Genomic DNA, 18,613 nt, shown 5'->3' on the forward strand with positions numbered 1-18,613 from the left:
AACTTATTTTTCAGAAAGGATGATAGATCCATGGAACAGTCTTCCAGCATATGTTGTAAGGACACATCCTGTTAAAGCATTCAAGAATGCTTGGGACAGACATATGGCTATTGTCAAAAATATTAAGAGTTAAAAAACAGAGGAGGATATATACTGTTTATGATTATTATACAAAAAAAATATTGATGCACAAAAAGAGCGGATTGGATGGTAGGGTCTTTTCTATGTTTCACGTCCACTTTTAATTGCATTGTAATCTTTGTTATTATCATTGCACATGCAAGACATGATCAATAAGGTCTAATGGGTTATTTGTAAATCAAAAAATAGACCCTAGTGGCAAATAATGGGCTTCAAAGTTAGTCAAAATGAGGTTGTCTACTAGACCTTTTGAGATCATTGTTCTGTCAGAGCTTGTGAACGTCAGAGGATCCTCTGGTACTGCGGTGGGCCAGTCCATCACTGTATGTATATTGTAGATATGTCCTGTGTGTTATTCATGGTTAATAAATGAGTTCTAGTTCTAGTGTATATCCAATACTTTAACTAGGTTAGAGAATACAGCACACCTGTAAAGTTTTTAACCCTAGAGACACTAAGAGAAAGAACCCAAACTGGACTGCACAATACCTAAAGAATGAATTTTTCCAGCGACTTTAGGTCCTAATACGATGCTTGCTGTAGGACTACTGTGTCAGATGGTTCTACTGATGTTAATTCTCAGGATAAATACACTAGATAGGAACAAGTGGTTACTGGTGACAAAACCATAGTTGTTCTTCCTGTAAAACTATAGTCATCTTGACTGGTCATCAATGGCATTCAAGGTCAAGCCTCAATAGAAAAGGCAGAATCAAAGCCAGCCAAGCGTGGGTTAGCAACAATTGGGTAGCTGGCAGACAGGTAGAAGATTTAAATAAGGCTAGCTTGACTCTGATTGGCCTACGGCCATGCACACTGCATGTATTCAGCCCGGCATACCAGCTGGCACCACTTACTAATGCAAAAAGCCCACATCGGCAGTGGCGACCAGTCCTATAAGATGGTACATTTCCTTAAAACATATTTTTGGGAATTTATTTACACTTATGTAATCTGAAAATCTCTAGTATGTTCTCTACTGGTTTCAGTATTGGGGATTAAAGTTTATTTCATCAATAAATTCCAAAAGTAATTTAATCTACAGAATAATCCCTACATATTTGTATATATCCGTATACTGGCTATGCATAGGATTTTTTAATCAGCAATGGAAATTGGAAAAGGTAACATATTCACTTGATCTGCTATACCAGATATTTTTTTTTGTTTTTTAGACATGGTGAATTGGATATACCGGTTATGTCACTCACTGCATTTCTTTTGTTCTCTGTAGGTAAAAGTGACCCATTTTGTGTAGTGGAATTGAACAATGACCGTCTGATGACACACACAGTTTACAAGAACCTAAACCCAGAGTGGAAAAAAGTGTTTACCTTGTAAGTTTTGTTTTATAATATAGGTGACTATAATTAAAGGTAACAATAAAAATGTGTAAAAGAAAAGCATAATAAATGTACAATGTAAAATGTAGCTAAGGGAAAGCTCATCTGGACATCTGTCAAGCTGGTATATGTCGGTATGCTTATTTTTTTATGTAAGAAATAGTGTAGTAGACTCTGCGATTCCATCCCGTGGGATTCCCACATAAAAAATTGTATACCACACGGAATATGTTTTGTTCAACATGGGAGCCTAAGGGTGACGTATGCCACTGCATGGCATCTGTCACAGGCATATGTTTAATGTATATGTGCTGGGATTTTCAATAGCATTTTATAACGTGTACAGTATACGGGTGCCATTATTGTCTATAGGTGACGGATGCTTAAAAGTGGCATCTGTCACCCATAGACTTGGAATGCGTTTAACCAATATGTGATAAACTTTCATGACACCAGTTGATAACGTATCCGTTAAACATATGCCCTCAAAGTCTATGGTGACGGATGCCACTGTTAGGCATCTGTCATAGCCTACATGTTACATGTACATTGGGAGCTTTTCCTGGCGTATACCACAAATGTAGACAAATAAATGTGATTTGAATGGTGCCTAATACAGTGCTCCAAATCCCCTGCAAGGACATAATATTCTGTCTACCATTGCGCACCACTGGAGGGAGCTTAAGGGTTCATTGCGCACTGTTTAGTAATTCAACTCAATAATAAAACATGTAATAAGTCCCTCAGCTCCCTCTAGTGGTGACTGCAGGCAGCCAGAATTTTATAATTGTAAGGGGTTTTCCCACCGAGCACATTTTTCACAGTCGAACGCTGTACTTCTGTGCATAGGTGATAAATGTGCTTCGTGGGAGAATCCCTTTACATATTTGACTGTGGAGGAAATTTGGAGCTCTGGGTGAGGAAAATGGAGAACCAATTATTATAAAGATATATATAACGAAAATAATAAACATAGAAGGTAATAACTAAGAATTACTTGGCATTAAAAAGTGGAGAGCAGAGAGATTCACAACAAAGTAGAGGACAGTGTACATAGATACAAAGGTGATATATGGTGGTCTGTGCTGGTTGTTTATTCTTCTGATCATCTGTAAAATAAACAGCATCCTAGGGGGCAACTACTCTGCTACCATCCCTGCCAGCCTTGCTTCATTCCGCAGTACTGTATATCTAGCACAGAATGTTGTATTTTGCCTCATTACTTTCTATACAATGTATAAATTCCCCAAGGAATGGCTGCAAGGAAGCCATTTCCAGATTTCTTTGGCAATAAAAAAAATAAACTTCAGCTTTACTTCTCACCTACACAGCAAAGAGGAAGAAATATTTTTTTGTGGGTTTACCCAAAGGTACTTTAAGGTTAAATGTGTCTTAATATTTAAGGTGCTAAATATTTGTTCTTAATATTATTATGGTTTTGTATGAGTGAAAGAATATATATCAAGCAGCATTTTTGTAATTCATATTTCTTTCCTTCACAATGTTTTTGAGAAAATGTTGAAAATACTTTTGTATAAGTTGTTTAGTTATAGGAGTTGCAGAGGTAGCTATTGCAGCCAGGGTTCATAGTCCACCCTACCGAGGAAACTGTGCTTCCACAAGAAGACAGGGCTGATATGTGATGACTTTTTATAACTGCATATAATAAGTGATAGAATATTATTAGATGGTATTATGTCACCATATACTGTAAATATATATACTGTATCAGTGGGCACTGTATTACTAAACTTCATTGACTAATTGGCTGTCTAGTAGCACCTCTCTAAAGTAGAGTATAGTACTCCATGCAGACCTCCTAAACCAGGGGTCTCAAACTCGGCCAGGTAAGTGGGCCACATATAGAAAAAATGTGAAGTTGACGGGCCGCATTACTTTCAAATTTGATACATTACAATATTATTGTTAATTGATTAGTTATTTGAACTACTATAACACTATATTACTATAAAACTACATTACTATAATAATAGCGCTAGGTTTAAACGTACTGGAAATGTGCGAGATTTCTCCACGTGCTTATTTCAACAATCCACATTTACAGTTTAAGTGTCGCTAAATGCAGTCCGGCAGCTCACTTGGCAGCGTTTGGCAGACACACAAATGTCAAAATTAGGCAGCCCCTTTTTAGATCATGCTACAGAGCCCTCTATAGATACTGCCACAGTGCATTCTGTAGATACTGCCACAGTGCCCTCTGTAGATGCTGCCACAGTGCCCTCTGTAGATGCAGCCACAGTGCCCCCTGTAGATGCAGCCACAGTGCCCTCTGTAGATGCTGCCACAGTGCACTCTGTAGATGCTGCCACAGTGCCCTCTGTAGATGCTGCCACAGCGCCCTCTGTAGATGCTGCCACAGCGCCCTCTGTAGATGCTGCCACAGCGCCCTCTGTAGATGCTGCCACAGTGCCCTCTGTAGATGCTGCCACAGCGCCCTCTGTAGATGCTGCCACAGTGCGCTCTGTAGATGCTGCCACGGTGCCCTCTGTAGATGCTGCCACGGTGCCCTCTGTAGATAATGCCGCAGTGCCCTCTGTAGATAATGCCACAGTGCCCTCTGTAGATAATGCCACAGTGCCCTTTGTAGATGCTGCCACAGTGCCCTCTGTAAATGCTGCCACAGTGCCCTCTGTAGATGCTGCCACAGTGCCCTCTGTAGATGCTGCCACAGTGCCCTGTGTAGAGGCTGCCACAGTGCCCTCTGTAGATGCTGCCACAGTGCCCTCTGTAGATAATGCCACACACACCCCTTGTAGATAGTACCACAGACACCCCAGTAGATAGCTCCATTGGTGTCATCAGGGGATCCTCCTGGACCAGAATGTGATGTCAGAGCCGGTGTCCCAGAGCGGAGCACTAGTATAGCCTCCGCTCTGGAACTCTGTGGAAGTAACTGACATCACTGTCCATATATGGACAGTGATGTCAGGGGCTTGCCTAGAGCTGGAGTCCCAGAGCAGAGCCTATTCTAGCACCCTGCCTGGGATTCCAGCTCTGCTCCTGACATCCCTGTTCATATATGGACAGAGATGTCAGGGGCAACCCCAGAGCTGGAGTCCCGGGCAGAGCGCTACTAGCACTCCTACTGGGACTCCAGCTGTGCTCCTGACATCACTGTCCAGTTCTGGGGAAGCCCTAGACATCGCTGTGGACAGCGATGTCAGGGGATTCCAGAGTCCCGGAGCAGAGCCTATGCTAGCGCTCTGCCCGAGACTCCGCTCTGGGGAAGACCCTGACAAAACTGTCCATATATGGACAGCGATGTCAGGGAATTCCACAGAGTCCCGGAGCAGAGCCTATGCTAGCGCTCTGCTTGGGACTCCGCTCTGGGTAAGACCCTGACATCGCGTGTCCATTCATGGACAGCGATGTCAGGGATTTCACAGAGTACCGGAGCAGAACCTATACTAGCGTTCTGCCCGGGACTCAGGCTCTGGGGAAGCCCCAGACATCGCGTGTCCATTCATGGACAGCGATGTCAGGGAATTCCACAGAGTACCAGAGCAGAGCCGATACTAGCGGCTCTGAGTTCCGCGGGCCGCAGATGACAGCCTCAGGGGCCGTATGCGGCCCGCGGGCCGCGTGCTTGAGACCCCTGTCCTAAACCATCCTGGATCTAGCAGGACAGTCTCAGATTTCAGGGGCTGTCCGGCTGTCTAGGAGGTCTGTCCCTTTTCCCGCTGTTATCACCACGTCTCGCTGGCTCCCAGCTTCCTCTCCTCTGATGGTCATTAGCTACGAAGTGCAACTAACACATGTGGAGTGTCTTATCCACTTTAGTGGCAAAAGATAACTTAAACCCACAGCTGATTATTCCTGAGAGCTATCGCTCTACAGACTGCCTATTATGTGTCTATATTACAAGTGTTAGATCACTAATTATTTTTCTCCCATAAATTGTCAAGTGTATGTTGTAACAGTTTTGTATCAATTTTTTAAATGGAGATAAGTTGTGTAAAAATTGTCACATCTGATCTCAAGAGGGAAAATTGATACAAAAATGTTACAACATACACTAAATAACTAGTGATCTAATTCCTGTAATATAGACACATAATAGGTGTAATAGAAGATTGCTCTCAATACACCGGCCTTCTGGTGAGCATGTGATAGACTTGTGTTTATACACAGCAGCCAATCTGAAGAGAGCCAATGATGAATGAGGAGGTGGATTTAAGACTATCTCAGTATCCCTGTAGGCAATGAAGCTAAGCTGTAGTAACAGATCACAGCTCTGTCCTAATGGGCCAAGCAGTCAACACGAAGAAAATAAGTAGTAGGTAAGCATTACCTATAAAGTAGGCAGGGGGCGTAGCTAGGTTCTCCTGCACCCAGGGCAAAGATTAAGATTGGCGTCCCCCCACCTAACATCTTTCCCGACATTTCCTTCCCCCTCGACTTGTTTGCTTTCTCTACCAATCAATGAGATGTAATTTTTTTCACTTTTTTTTAATGTAACTCCAGCATAAAAACATTTGTACCTTTTACAAGCAATATAGTTATATAAGGGAGTTACCATAACAATAAATTAAAAGAGAATAAATAGAGATCACATACAGCCCCTTGTAGATAGCCCCACACACAGTCCCCTGTAGATAGCGCCACACACAGCCCCTGTAGATAGCGCCACACACAGCCCCCTTGTAGATAGCGCCACACACAGCCCCCCTTGTAGATAGCGCCACACACGTTTCCTTATAGATAGTACCACACACAGCCCCCCTTGTAGATAGTGCCACATACAGCACCCCTTGTAGATAGTTCCACACACAGCCCCTTTGTAGATATTGCACACAGCCCACCCTTGTAGATGGTGCCACACAGCCCCCCTTTTAGATGTTGCCACACAGCCCCCCTATAGATAGTGCCACACCGCCCTCCTTGTAAATAGCTCCACACACAGCCCCCTCTTGTAGATAGCACCACACACAGCCACCCTTGTAGATAGTACCACACACAGCCCCCCTTGTAGATAGTGCCACACACAGCCCCCCTTGTAGATGATGCCACACACAGCCCCCCTTTGTAGATAATGCCACACAAAGTCCCCCTTGTAGATGGTGCCACACAGACCCCTGCAGATGGTGCCACACAGACCCCCCTTGCAGATGGTGCCATATAGCCCTCCCTGTAGATTGTGCCACAAAGCCCCCTCTGTAGATGGTGCCACACAGCCCCGCTTGTAGATGATGCCACACAGCCACCCCTTGTAGATGATGCCACACAATTCCCCCCCCCCCCCTTGTAGAAAGAAATGTAAAAAAATTGCTCACCTAGCCTGTTCCCGGCTCCGAGACCATTGCGCAGGCCGGCGTAATCTAGTGCCATCATCACGCTGACCTGCCACCTAGTGATGGCACATCTAGTATTCAATTGTATCTACGTCCTGAGGACGCAGATACAATTGAATGTGACAGTCGCTAGCACCAGGCACGTGGGGGCCTGTGCCGCTCGGCCCATAAATGTAATGTGCCGGGTGGCGCAGGCCCCGTAGAAGCAGGGGGTCCTAAGAGAATAGGGCCGCCGCAGAGCAGCCGTATCAAAACAGCTGATAGTTGCTGATAGATGCCCTGTAGGGCGGCTTCAGCAGTGATCAGCTGTTTTGATACCACTGCTCTGCGGCGCCCCTCTTGCTTACATCGTAGTTGCGCCCAGGGCACATCTGCCCCTCCTAGCTACACCCATGCAGTAGATACTGACTTACATATAATTTTTATGCTCACTACAAGACTGTAGCTTTAATGTAATTTTTTTCTTATTTTGACTTGATATTTTGCGGTTGCTTTCAAACCAAATTCTAGTTTTCCATAGAGGTATGGTCTCAAGTTACATTGGGCATCCCTGAAAAATTAATATTGCAACTTGAGGAAGCACTATTTACAGTAGCATGAAATCAAAATATTTGATTAGCGTTTAGGAACCACAGCAAATCAGTCACGAAGTGGCAGACCACATAGTTACAAAGCTGGGTCACCGAGTGCTGAGGCGCATATTGCATAAAAATCACCAACGCTCTGCTCACTCAATAAGTACAGAGCTCCAAACCTCCTCTGGCATTAACATCAGCAGAAACACTGTGCTTCGGGAGCTTCATGGCATGGGTTTTCATGGCCGAGCAGCAGCATGCAAGTCTTACATCACCAAGCACAACGCCAAGTATCGATGGAGTAGTGTAAAGCAGGCAGCCACTGGAATCTGGAGCAGTGGAAACATGTTTTGTGGCATGACGAATCACCCTTCTCTATCTGGCAGTCTGATGGACGAGTCTAAGTTTGGCGAATGCCCAGAGAACGTTTCCTGCCTGACTGCATTGTGCCAACTGTAAAGTTTGGTTGATGAGCGATAATGCTATGGAGGTTTTTATGGAGTTAACCAAGGCACCTTAGTTCCAGTGAAGGGAAACCTTATTGCTTCAGCATTCCATAACATTTTGGACAATTGTATGCTTCCAACTTTGTGGGAACAGTTTGGGGAAGGCCCGTTTCTATTCCAGCATGACTGTGCCCCAGTGCACAAAGCAAGGTCCATAAAGACATGGTTGGGTGAGTTCGGTGTGGAAGAAATTGACTGGCCCTCACAGAGCCCTGACCTCAAGCCCATCGAACACCTTTGGGATGAGCTGAAACTGGAGATTGCGAAGTAAGTCCCTCTCGCCCAACATCAGTGTCAGTCCTCACAAATGCTCTCCTGGATGAATGGGCAAAAATTCTTACACCACGCTCCAAAATCTTGTAGAAAGCCTACCCAGAAGAGTGGAAGCTGTTTTAGCTGCAACGGGGGGACCAACTCCATATTAATGCCCATAAATTTGGGATGGGATGTCATAATAGCTCCTGTAGGTGTCCCAATACTTTTGTCCATATAGTGTATCTGTAGCTTTTCACTGGCAGAGCATAGTGCTGAAAAGACTAATTGTTGAAGCAGTTGGAAGACATGCTTTGTCATACGTCAAAAGCATTGCCATTTCTCTAAGTCAGATCCATGGTCAGGATGCTTCATTAGTCACATAGCAGTACCTTACAGATACTACCCGGCTCTAATTAAATGTCTTAAACAGCTCTGCTCAGCTATCAACAATGACATATATACTGTATAGTGCTCAAAATAATAGATAATGGGCACATAACAAGCACCAATGTGAACGAACAGGTAGGCGATTCATAAGTTTTCTTGTGGCGTTCAACAGTTCAGGTTTTTCTAAGAGAATAAAACTTTCATTGAGTGTCCTTATATCACCCTATTGTAGATAGAAAAAAAATTTTTTTATTGCACGATAAAACACACTAAGCAGTTGACATACCTGATCATATGGACTTTTACTATTTACAAATGACAAACAAACTCTTTGCGGAAAGTATTCTACGTTCAAGACTTAATGAAACTAAGTACATTCTTGCTTTCAAAAGCCACCTGTGGATTTGGCTATATTCTGCTTTAAAGCCAGTCATTTCTGGGTGAAAGTACACCAAGGAAAAAGAAAAAAGACAATAGATCTAAACACTGCTTTTTCTATTTTAGCAAAGGCACCCTAATGATGAACTTGACACTAACAAAGAAAAAAAATCTGTTGCTACTGTTACTTCTCCTGAACTGTGTCACCTAAGGCAAAGCTTTCAAAAGCATCTTGTCCGGACTCTGAATGGAAGAAATCTTTCAGAAAATAATACTCATTGTTGCCTTTGATATGTGTTCAGGAGATGGCCGCAAATGAGGCCGTCTGAAATCCAGGGATGGTGCAATTCACTCTGCCTCTCTAGCATTGACTCACTATTTGCTGATCGTGTACTATGAAAATAATAAGAAATTAAACAGGCATAACGTAAAATGTGATGCAAGCTTTATTGATCTGATTTAATAATCATGCTTTTACATGAGCACCCAGATAAGGTGTAGGAACCCACCTGGCATGGGTTGTAAATTTAAGTACATTTTCATCCTTGGTCTAAGTTGTTAAAAAATGCCATTGGGAAAAATAGTTTCAAACTCCTTCAATTAGTACCTAATACCACCAAGTACCTTTTATTCCCACAGCAGCTTCTGGTTGAGCCCACACAATTATGTGCCTAAGGCTTCATTCACATCTGCACCAGGGTCCCATTCCGAAGTTCCGACCAATGGTGTCCGTTTGTGTCAGTTAGGGCTCCATTCCGACGGAAAGCTCCGACGTTTCGTTGGAATGGAGCCCTGGCGCAGATGTGAACCAAGTCTTACCCAAGTACAAATCCACATGTGCAAAGGACAATTAAAGGGAATGTATCATGTATTTAACGTGAGTCTGCTTAATTAAATATAATGGAAGATGTCATAGAAAATATATAATTTGTGTATTATATTTAATGTTTTATTTTTCATGTTTAAAACCTTCGTAGGAGGCAGCCATGTTGGAGACACACACTTTCTTTATGTTGTCTGTATAGAGAGTACAGGGGGTACGTGTGGCACTATCTACCGTGGGCTGTGTGTGACACTATACACCGCATTCCAAATTATTATGCAAATGTTATTTTTCGCTGATTTTCCTAAATAGTCGATGCAAATGACAGTCAGTATAATCTTCAAGCCATCAACCGTTGGAGTATAATGCTCATTTTATTGAACAAATCTCCTAATGATAACAGATTTTTTTTTAGAAGTAAAAAACTCAAAATGCACTGTTTCAAATTATTATGCACAAAAGAGATCAAAACATTTTAAAGGTTGTAAAGAGAACTAAAATGGTAATTTGTTGAATTTGCAGCATCAGGAGGTCATATTTACAGAAATCAAAAGCTCTTTCAATCAAAAAAAACTTAGCAGGCCAAGTTACATGTTAACATAGGACCCCTTCTTTGATATCACCTTCACAATTCTTGCATCCATTGAATTTGTGAGTATTTGGACAGTTTCTGCTTGAATATCTTTGCAGGATGTCAGAATAACCTCCCAGAGCTTCTGTTTTGATGTGAACTGCCTCCCACCCTCATAGATATTTTGCTTGAGGATGCGCCAAAGGTTCTCAATAGGGTTGAGGTAAGGGGAACATGGGGGCCACACCATGAGTTTCTCTCCTTTGATGTCCATAGCAGCCAATGACACAGAGGAATTCTTTGCAGCATGAGATGGTGCATTGTCATGCATGAAGATAATTTTGCTATGGAAGGCATGGTTCTTCTTTTTGTACCACGGAAGAAAGTGGTCAGTCATAAACTCTACGTACTTTGCAGAGGTCATTTTCACACCGTCAGGGACCCTAAAGGGGCCTACCAGCTCTCTCCCCATGATTCCAGCCCAAAACATGACTCCGCCACCTCCTTGCTGCAGCTTTGTTGGGACATGGTGGCCATTCACCAACCATCCACTACTCCATCCATCTGGACCATCCAGGGTTGCACGGCACTCATCAGTGAACAACGCGGTTTGAAAATTAGTCTTCGTGTATTTCTGAGCCCACTGCAACCGTTTATGCTTGTGAGCATTGTTTAGGGGTGGCCGAATAATAGCTTTATGCACACTTGCAAACCTCTGGAGGATCCTACACCTTGAGGTTCGCGGGACTCCAGAGGCACCAGCGGCTTCAAATACCTGTTTGCTGCTTTGCAATGGCATTTTAGCAGCTGCTCTCCTAATTCTATTAATTTGCCTGGCAGAAACCTTCCTCATTATGCCTTTATCTGACCGAACCTGTCTGTGCTCTGAATCAGCCACAAATCTTTTCTCAGTACGATGATCACGCTTAAGTTTTCTTGAAATATCCAATGTTTTCATACCTTGTCCAAGGTATTGCACTATTTCACGCTTTTCGGCAGCAGAGAGATCGTTTTTCTTTCCCATATTGCTTGAAACCTGTGGCTTGCTTAATAATGTGGAACGTCCTTCTTAAGTATTTTTCCTTTGATTGGGCACACCTGGAAAACTAATTATCACAGGTGTCTGAGATTGATTACAACAATCCAAAGAGCCCTAAGACACAATACCATCCATGAGTTTAATTGAAAAACTAATAATTAAATGTTTATGACACTTAAATCCAATGTGCATAATAATTTGGAACACGGTGTATACGGGGGGCACACTGGCATTATCTACAGGAAGCAGTGTGGGGCACTATCTACTAGGGGCAGTGTGGGGCACCATCTACAAGGGGCACTGAGTATGGCACTATCTACGCTGGTTTGCACGCTACCAGTAGTGGTCAGCACATATTGCCTAGCCCTAGTGAAAAAGTGAGACATCACCTGCCCGTATATAACCAGATAACCAGAGAGAGATACCGGCCACTATAGTAGTTGTCAGCCAAACTAGTGAAGACATTTTTGTTAGTTTTCAAATGTTAGCGATGTGAGCCTTATCTGCGGCCTATCTGTTTATACAGTGTATAGAGTTTCTATCCTGCCTAGCATACAGCAGTACAACTGTGCCAATCTTCACAGTAAGGGTATGTTCACACGACAGAGCAAGAAAACAGCTCCTGAATTTCAGTAGTTTTTGCATGTACTCGCGTTTTTCGCGGCGTCTTTTACGGACGTAATTGGAGCTGTTCTTCATTGGAGTCAATGAAAAACGTCTCCAAATACGTCCCAAGAAGTGTCCTGCACTTCTTTGCCGCGGGCGTAATTTTACACGCTGTCTTTTGACAGCGACGCGTAAAATTACACCTCTTCTGCACAGAACATCGTAAAACCCATTGCAGGCAATGGGCAGATGTTTGCAGACATATTGGAGCCGTCTTTTCAGGCGTAATTCGAGGCTTAAAACGCCTCCATTACATCTGAAAATAGGTTGTGTGCACATACCCTTAGGTTGAAATATGAGCGGCAGAAACAGGAAACTTCAGCTTATTGTGGGTGCTCCAGTGGCTAGTGTGAAAACTGGATAGGTTGAATTAAAAAAAATAAGAAACCGCAAACCTTTATAAAACAAAATGTTTATAATAACTTGATTTTGACCACTTAAACGGGTTACAAGCTACGCTGTTTCCGTAACTACCATTCAGTTCTATGGGACAGAGTAGCATGCAAGCTACGCAGTTTTCTTCTTCATGGTCGGGAATCACACGCGTCAGCCGGAGCACAGAGCGGTAGAACGGGGTTTAGGGGCCCCGTTCTAAAGATAGGTGCGGGTCCTAGAGGTGCCCGCATCTATCTGACATTTATGCCATGTCCTGTGGATATGTCATAAATGTCCCTGATAGTAAAACACCTTAAAGGGGATGTGTTGCTAGCAAAAAATGTATTTTTTTTTTACTTAAACAATTAGTGTGTAGGTGATTAAACATTGTTCTCATTTTTTTTATTTTTTTCACGAGTCAGGAAATATTATAAATTAGATTCTAATTTATAATATTTCCCAGCACTGGTCACTAGATGGAGGAATTCCCAAAATTGCAACATTACATGTGGTAAAGCAACCACATTGCTTTATGCTGCAAAATTGGGAAAAAAATCCCTCGCTCTAGTGAGCTCTCAGAATCCCCCCTCTTTTATCCTGGCTAGTGCCGGGAGAAACGAGGGGATTGAACGGTCTAACCTCCTACACTGTGTGTCGCCATTTTTTGAGCTAACACAGTGTAGAAGGTTTACATACACTAGTAAACACACACTGAAACACGAACATACATAGAAATCACTTACCTGCTCCTGCCGCCGCCGCTCCCTCTGGTCCGTCCGCTCCGTCTGCTGCCGCTGCTCCAAGTGCACAAGTCCGGAAGCCGCGACCGGAAGTAGTAATCTTACTGTCCGGCCGCGACTTCCGGTCTACAGGAAAATGGCGCCGGACGGCGTTCAGTTCAACTTGGACTGTGTGGGAGCGGCGCATGCGCCGTTCCCACACAGACAGCGTGCACCATAGTGGATGGAACGGGCCCCGTTCGCATTCACTATGGGACTGTAGCTGCCGTATTCCATGTCTGTATGTGTCGTTAATCGACACATACAGAAATGGAAAAAAAAATGGCAGCCCCCATAGGGAAGAAAAAGTAAAAAAAAAAAAAAAAGTAACACACAAACACACAAATAAATACAAACGTTTTTTATAAAACACTAAAATCAAACTGATATAAAAAAAAATTTTTGGGCGACACTATTCCTTTAAAACGGTTGACCGCGCTAAATAGAATATTGGGAGAGCAATATAACCATACCTGGAGTGATTGTCATGCAGGTTGCATGACCAAGACATCCACGTATTCATTCCCCCGGGGCCGCAGTCGCAAGTGCCTCCTCTGCTCTGAGTGACGGCTCTAGCTTTTTCCTGACTTTAGTCTAGAGCTGTCATTTACAGCAGCGGAGAGTGGCTAAGGAGCATTCAGTCAAGAGAACCTTGAGCACTGCACATGAAGGGGCCGTCTCCATGGCACTTGTGATCGCGGCACAGTGGACCTTAAAATGTGGATTTCTCGGTCATGCAACCTGCATGATCTTCATCACAGGTATGCATGCACTGCTCTCTCAGCCCTCTATAAAGCTTCTCTTTAAATAATATGCCCTTTTATAATAATCAATTCCCTTCAAATTATTATAAGTTCTATTTCTTATTTACATAATTATCTTACAGTTTCACATGAAAAAACTTTACCCCGCTTTTCAGCAGACTTTGATGGAATTCCCATGTAATGTTTTGAAAAATTAGACAATAGCAGTTTTGAGAGACTATATGCTCCCATCTTTAGCTAAAGGCATTGACTCATGAAGACAACCCCCTTTTAAAAAGATGCTGGCTCTCCCCCTTCCCTAGCGATAAGTTGTTATCATTGAGGGCCAGCCACACATGTCCTCAGGGAAAATGTAGTGTTACATGCTGGCCTTTCAAATGTATTGCCTGCACTGGGTCTGCCAGACCTGGAACTACTCTTACAAAGCGTCTCTCTGCTCTGGCATATAGAGGGGAGTCCCAAGCGTGGGACCCCCTCTATTATTATTATTATTATTATTATTATTTATTTTAAAGCACCATAATTTCAGGGTGCTGCACATATGAAAAAGGGTTTAAATACATGATGAAAGACAATAAAACAAATACAATAAACATGATGGACATTAATTAATGATGGACTGGTGCAGAAGAAAAGAGGACCCTGCCCGCGAGGGCTTACAATCTACAAGGGAAGGGGGAAGTAGACAGTTGGTTAAGGTATAAGCTGTTCATCCGGTAGAGTAGTGGCAGAAAGGTGGTTGCAGGTTGTAAGCTTTTCTAAAGAGGAGGGTTTTCAGATAGCATATAAATTTTGGAATAGTGGGAGAGGGTCTGATGTGTTGAGGTTGCAAATTTCGGAAAAAGATGGATGCACAGGAAAAATCTTGGAGACGATGATAGGGGGAGCAGATAAGAGAAAAGCAAAGACAGAATGTCTTGTGAGGACCAGAGATTACATGTGGAAATGTATCGGGAGAATAGGGCAGAGATGTATGGAGGTGACAAGTTGTAGACAGCCTTGTATGTCATTGTTGATATTTTGAACTAAATTCGCTCTATGAAGTCGATATGCCCTACGTGGAATATGTATGGACAGGGATTGTCCTGGTGAGACAAACCTTTTAGTGTATAAGCTACTGAAAATGTGTTAAAGAATAATAACATGTCCATTAGTTTTTTTTCAACTTGTGGTTATGAGTGATAGATTATCTATAGAACATGTGGAAATGAATTGTTAGTTCCTTATCTAAAAAAATAATTAGTATGAAAATGTAATTTGGTTCTTTTACTGCCAATTGAGTTTCGATCTGTGGATCCATAGCACTAACAGTAGTATAGTATCGTGCCATCTAATTAGGGACTGTGGTCAGCCTCATGCAAACCAGTTACCCGTGTGATAAGCAAAACAATTAGTCACTTTTAGCGAACTATGCAAGTGACATATTATCATTCCATCATTCACTGGTGAAACCAAGCAGAAGGAATTGCCTATCATGGCTAATTTTCATGATTAGTTATTAGATTACTGGTTATGTCTTAAGGTCGATGTGGCTGAAAAGTTAATTGTTTCTCATTCATTTTATTTCCCAGTGCCCTTTGCAATCAGCAGATCTGTAGGAAGAAATGGTTCGCTCATTGTAGAGCTAGATATTTTCTAGAACATAGCATAGAAAGAGTAGTTGTCTGAAAAATAGTAGGGTCGGTTAAGGAGAGGTCTGCCAGAGAGCTGAAGTAAGGAGCAAGGAGCTGTCCTGGCGCAGATCTGAGCTCTGGGAAACATGGTTTGACTCATAGGAAAGCTGGGAAAGGTACATAGCAAAGCTAAAGAATGTGTAGATTGGCACATAACAGAGCAGGAGAAGGCTGGACAGGTACATACAGCATCAGAACTAATAAAAGAGTGGTCTGGCACACCACAGAGTTCTGGAGCTGTATCATATGGTACGGCTGGGGAAGTATCGGTCTGGCACATAGCAGAGCTAAGGAAACAGTTGTCAGCTACATGGCAGAGTTGAAGAAGGAGTGGTCTGGCACACATCAAACCACCGGAAAGTGTGTTGTGCCACAGAAGAGAGCTGGCGCAGTTTGGCATAATTTTCCGAGTGCCACTTAGCAGTTATTCGTATAAAACAATATAAAATAGTCAAATGACAACTTTTTGACTTCTCTACCACTGCATTGCACCATCTCCTGTATTCCAACCTTGCTTCCCATATGTTATACTGGACTAAAACAGCCTTTGGGATTATTCTTGAGACAACATTTCAAACTACCAAGTGACTCAGGATTAAAATTTGGCTCACGACAATATTTCAATAGCCACCGTAACAAATGGTACTCTCAAATATATAAGTAATTTCTTTTTAAAGTTCCATTTACATTTTTACCTCGGTACTTTATGTCCGAGTGTGAAATTTTAGTTGTAATGTTACTTTAACTTTTTATAGGGTTTTTATTTTTCATTTATTTTTTTTCCTTTTCAATTCTGGATGGAATTTCAAATGACTTCTCCGATGTACTAAAACAATGTCACTGCAACCTTTTCTGTAGTCTTGTGAGGCTTGAAATGCAGGAGGAAATTGACATTTAAGTGCAAAGAGATAACATCCTTGAATCTTACTTTCCATGATTGCTGCCGACACACTATAATGCAGAAGTTGGTATGATCAAAATGTTTAGCAATAACATCTTATTAACCAAGTCGTATGTGCTTTATATTTTATATCACCTCCATTTAACTTTCAAAAGCTTTATAAATATGTGTAAATTCCACCTTATTTCTGAATTTGTTTATGTAGTGTAGCATTCATTTTACAGGTTTAAGATTTTAAGATTAACACTGGGAAAGAATTCTAGAAGAACATTCAGCTATCTTATTTAGTTGTTTGATTAAATGAGTCACAAAACTAATACAGATTTAAAGCCACTAACTGGAATCTTCTAATACGGTTTGGCTTACTTATTATATGCTGTAAAACAGAGTGGTTGTTATTTTTCACACACCGGAGATTCTTCAAATCAAATACTTCCACAATATAAATGGAGGGAATATGAAATATTTTCATGACTTGTTTGGTAAATTAAGTTTATCTGACCGCCATGACTTGATACAACTGCATAAAGTGCAGATCCGTGTAGATAAATTATACATATATATATATATATATATATATATATATATATATATATATATATATATATATATATATATACACAGTTAGGTCCAGAATTATTTGGACAGTGACACAATTTTCATGATTTGGGCTCTGCATGCCACCACATTGGATTTGAAATGAAACAACTGAGATGTAATTGAAGTGTAGACTTTCAGGTTTAATTCAAGGGGTTGAACAAAAATATCCTGTGAAACGTTTTGGAATTGCAACCATTTTTCTACACAGCCTCCTCATTTCAGGGGCACAAAAGTAATTGGACAAATTAACATTAACATAAATTAAATGCTTTTTTTAATACTTTGTAGAGAATCCTTTGCAGGCAATGACTGCCTGAAGTCTGGAACCCATAGACATCCCCAAACGCTGGATTTCCTCCTTTGTGATGCTTTGCCAGGCCTTTACTGCAGCGGTCTTCAGTTGTTGCTTGTTTGTGGGTCTTTCTGACTAAGGTTTTGTCTTAAGCAAGTGAAATGCATGCTCGATCGGGTTGAGTTCTGGTGATTGACTTGGCCATTGCAGAATAGTCCACTTCTTTCCCTTAAAAAACTCCTTGGTTGCTTTCGCAGTATGTTTTGGGTAATTGTCCATCTGTACTGTGAAGAGACGTCCAATCAATCTTGCTGCATTTGGTTGAATCTAAGTAGAAAGTATATCCCTGAATACTTCAGAATTCATCCGGCTGCTTCTGTCTTCAGTCACATCATAAATAAACACTAGTGACCCAGTGCCTTTGGCAGCCATGAATGCCCATGCCATCACGCTGACTCCGCCATGTTTTACAGAGGATGTGGTGTGCTTTGGATCATGAGCCTTCTCCATAGTTCCTTCCTCCCATCATTCTGGTACAGGTTGATGTTAGTTTCATCTGTCTAAAGAATGTTGTTCCAGAACTGGGCTGGCTTTTATAGATGTTGTTTGGCAAAGTCTAATCTGGCCTTTCTATTTTTGAGGCTGATCAATGGTTTGCACCTTGTGGTGAACCCTCTGTATTTGCTCTCATGAAGTCTTCTCTTTATGGTAGACTTAGATACGGATACACCTACTTCCAGGAGAGTTCTTCACTTGGGCAGATGTCGTAAAGGGATTTTTCTTCACCATGGAAAGGATTCTGTGATCATCCACCACTGTTGTCTTCCATGGACGTCTAGACATTTTGGAGTTCATGAGATCACCAGTGTGCTCTTCTTTTCTTTTCTTTTCTTTTTTTCAAGAATGTACCAAACAGTTGATTTGGCCACTCCTAACATTTGTGCTATTTCTCTGATGGATTTCTTCATTTTTTTGAGCCTAACGATGGTCTGTTTCACTTGCATTGAGAGCTCCTTTGACCTCATGTTGTGGGTTCACAGCAACAGCTTCCAAATGCAAATGCCACACCTGGAATCAACTCCAAACCTTTTACCTGCTTAATTGATGATAAATTAACGAGGGAATAGCCCATGCAGAGCATTAAACAGCTTTTGATAAAATTATACAATTATCTTTGGTTCCTTGAAAAAGAGGCAGCTACATATTAAAGAGTTGTAATTCCCAAATCCTTCC

The 18,613-nt window shown here is 42.0% G+C and overlaps 1 protein-coding gene across 2 annotated transcripts in view; it reads left to right on the forward strand.

Annotated features, from left to right (window-relative positions):
• MCTP1 (multiple C2 and transmembrane domain containing 1) overlaps positions 1-18,613 on the forward strand; it is an 857,273-nt gene that overhangs the window by 516,524 nt on the left and 322,136 nt on the right. For both annotated transcript variants that reach the window (XM_075837154.1, XM_075837162.1), the window contains exon 12: positions 1,376-1,478. In XM_075837154.1, coding sequence (XP_075693269.1) covers positions 1,376-1,478 — 103 coding nt within the window. The remainder of the gene's footprint in view (positions 1-1,375; positions 1,479-18,613) is intronic.

The sequence above is a fragment of the Rhinoderma darwinii genome, chromosome 1, assembly GCF_050947455.1.
Source record: "Rhinoderma darwinii isolate aRhiDar2 chromosome 1, aRhiDar2.hap1, whole genome shotgun sequence".
NCBI classification, from domain to species: Eukaryota; Metazoa; Chordata; class Amphibia; order Anura; family Rhinodermatidae; genus Rhinoderma; species Rhinoderma darwinii.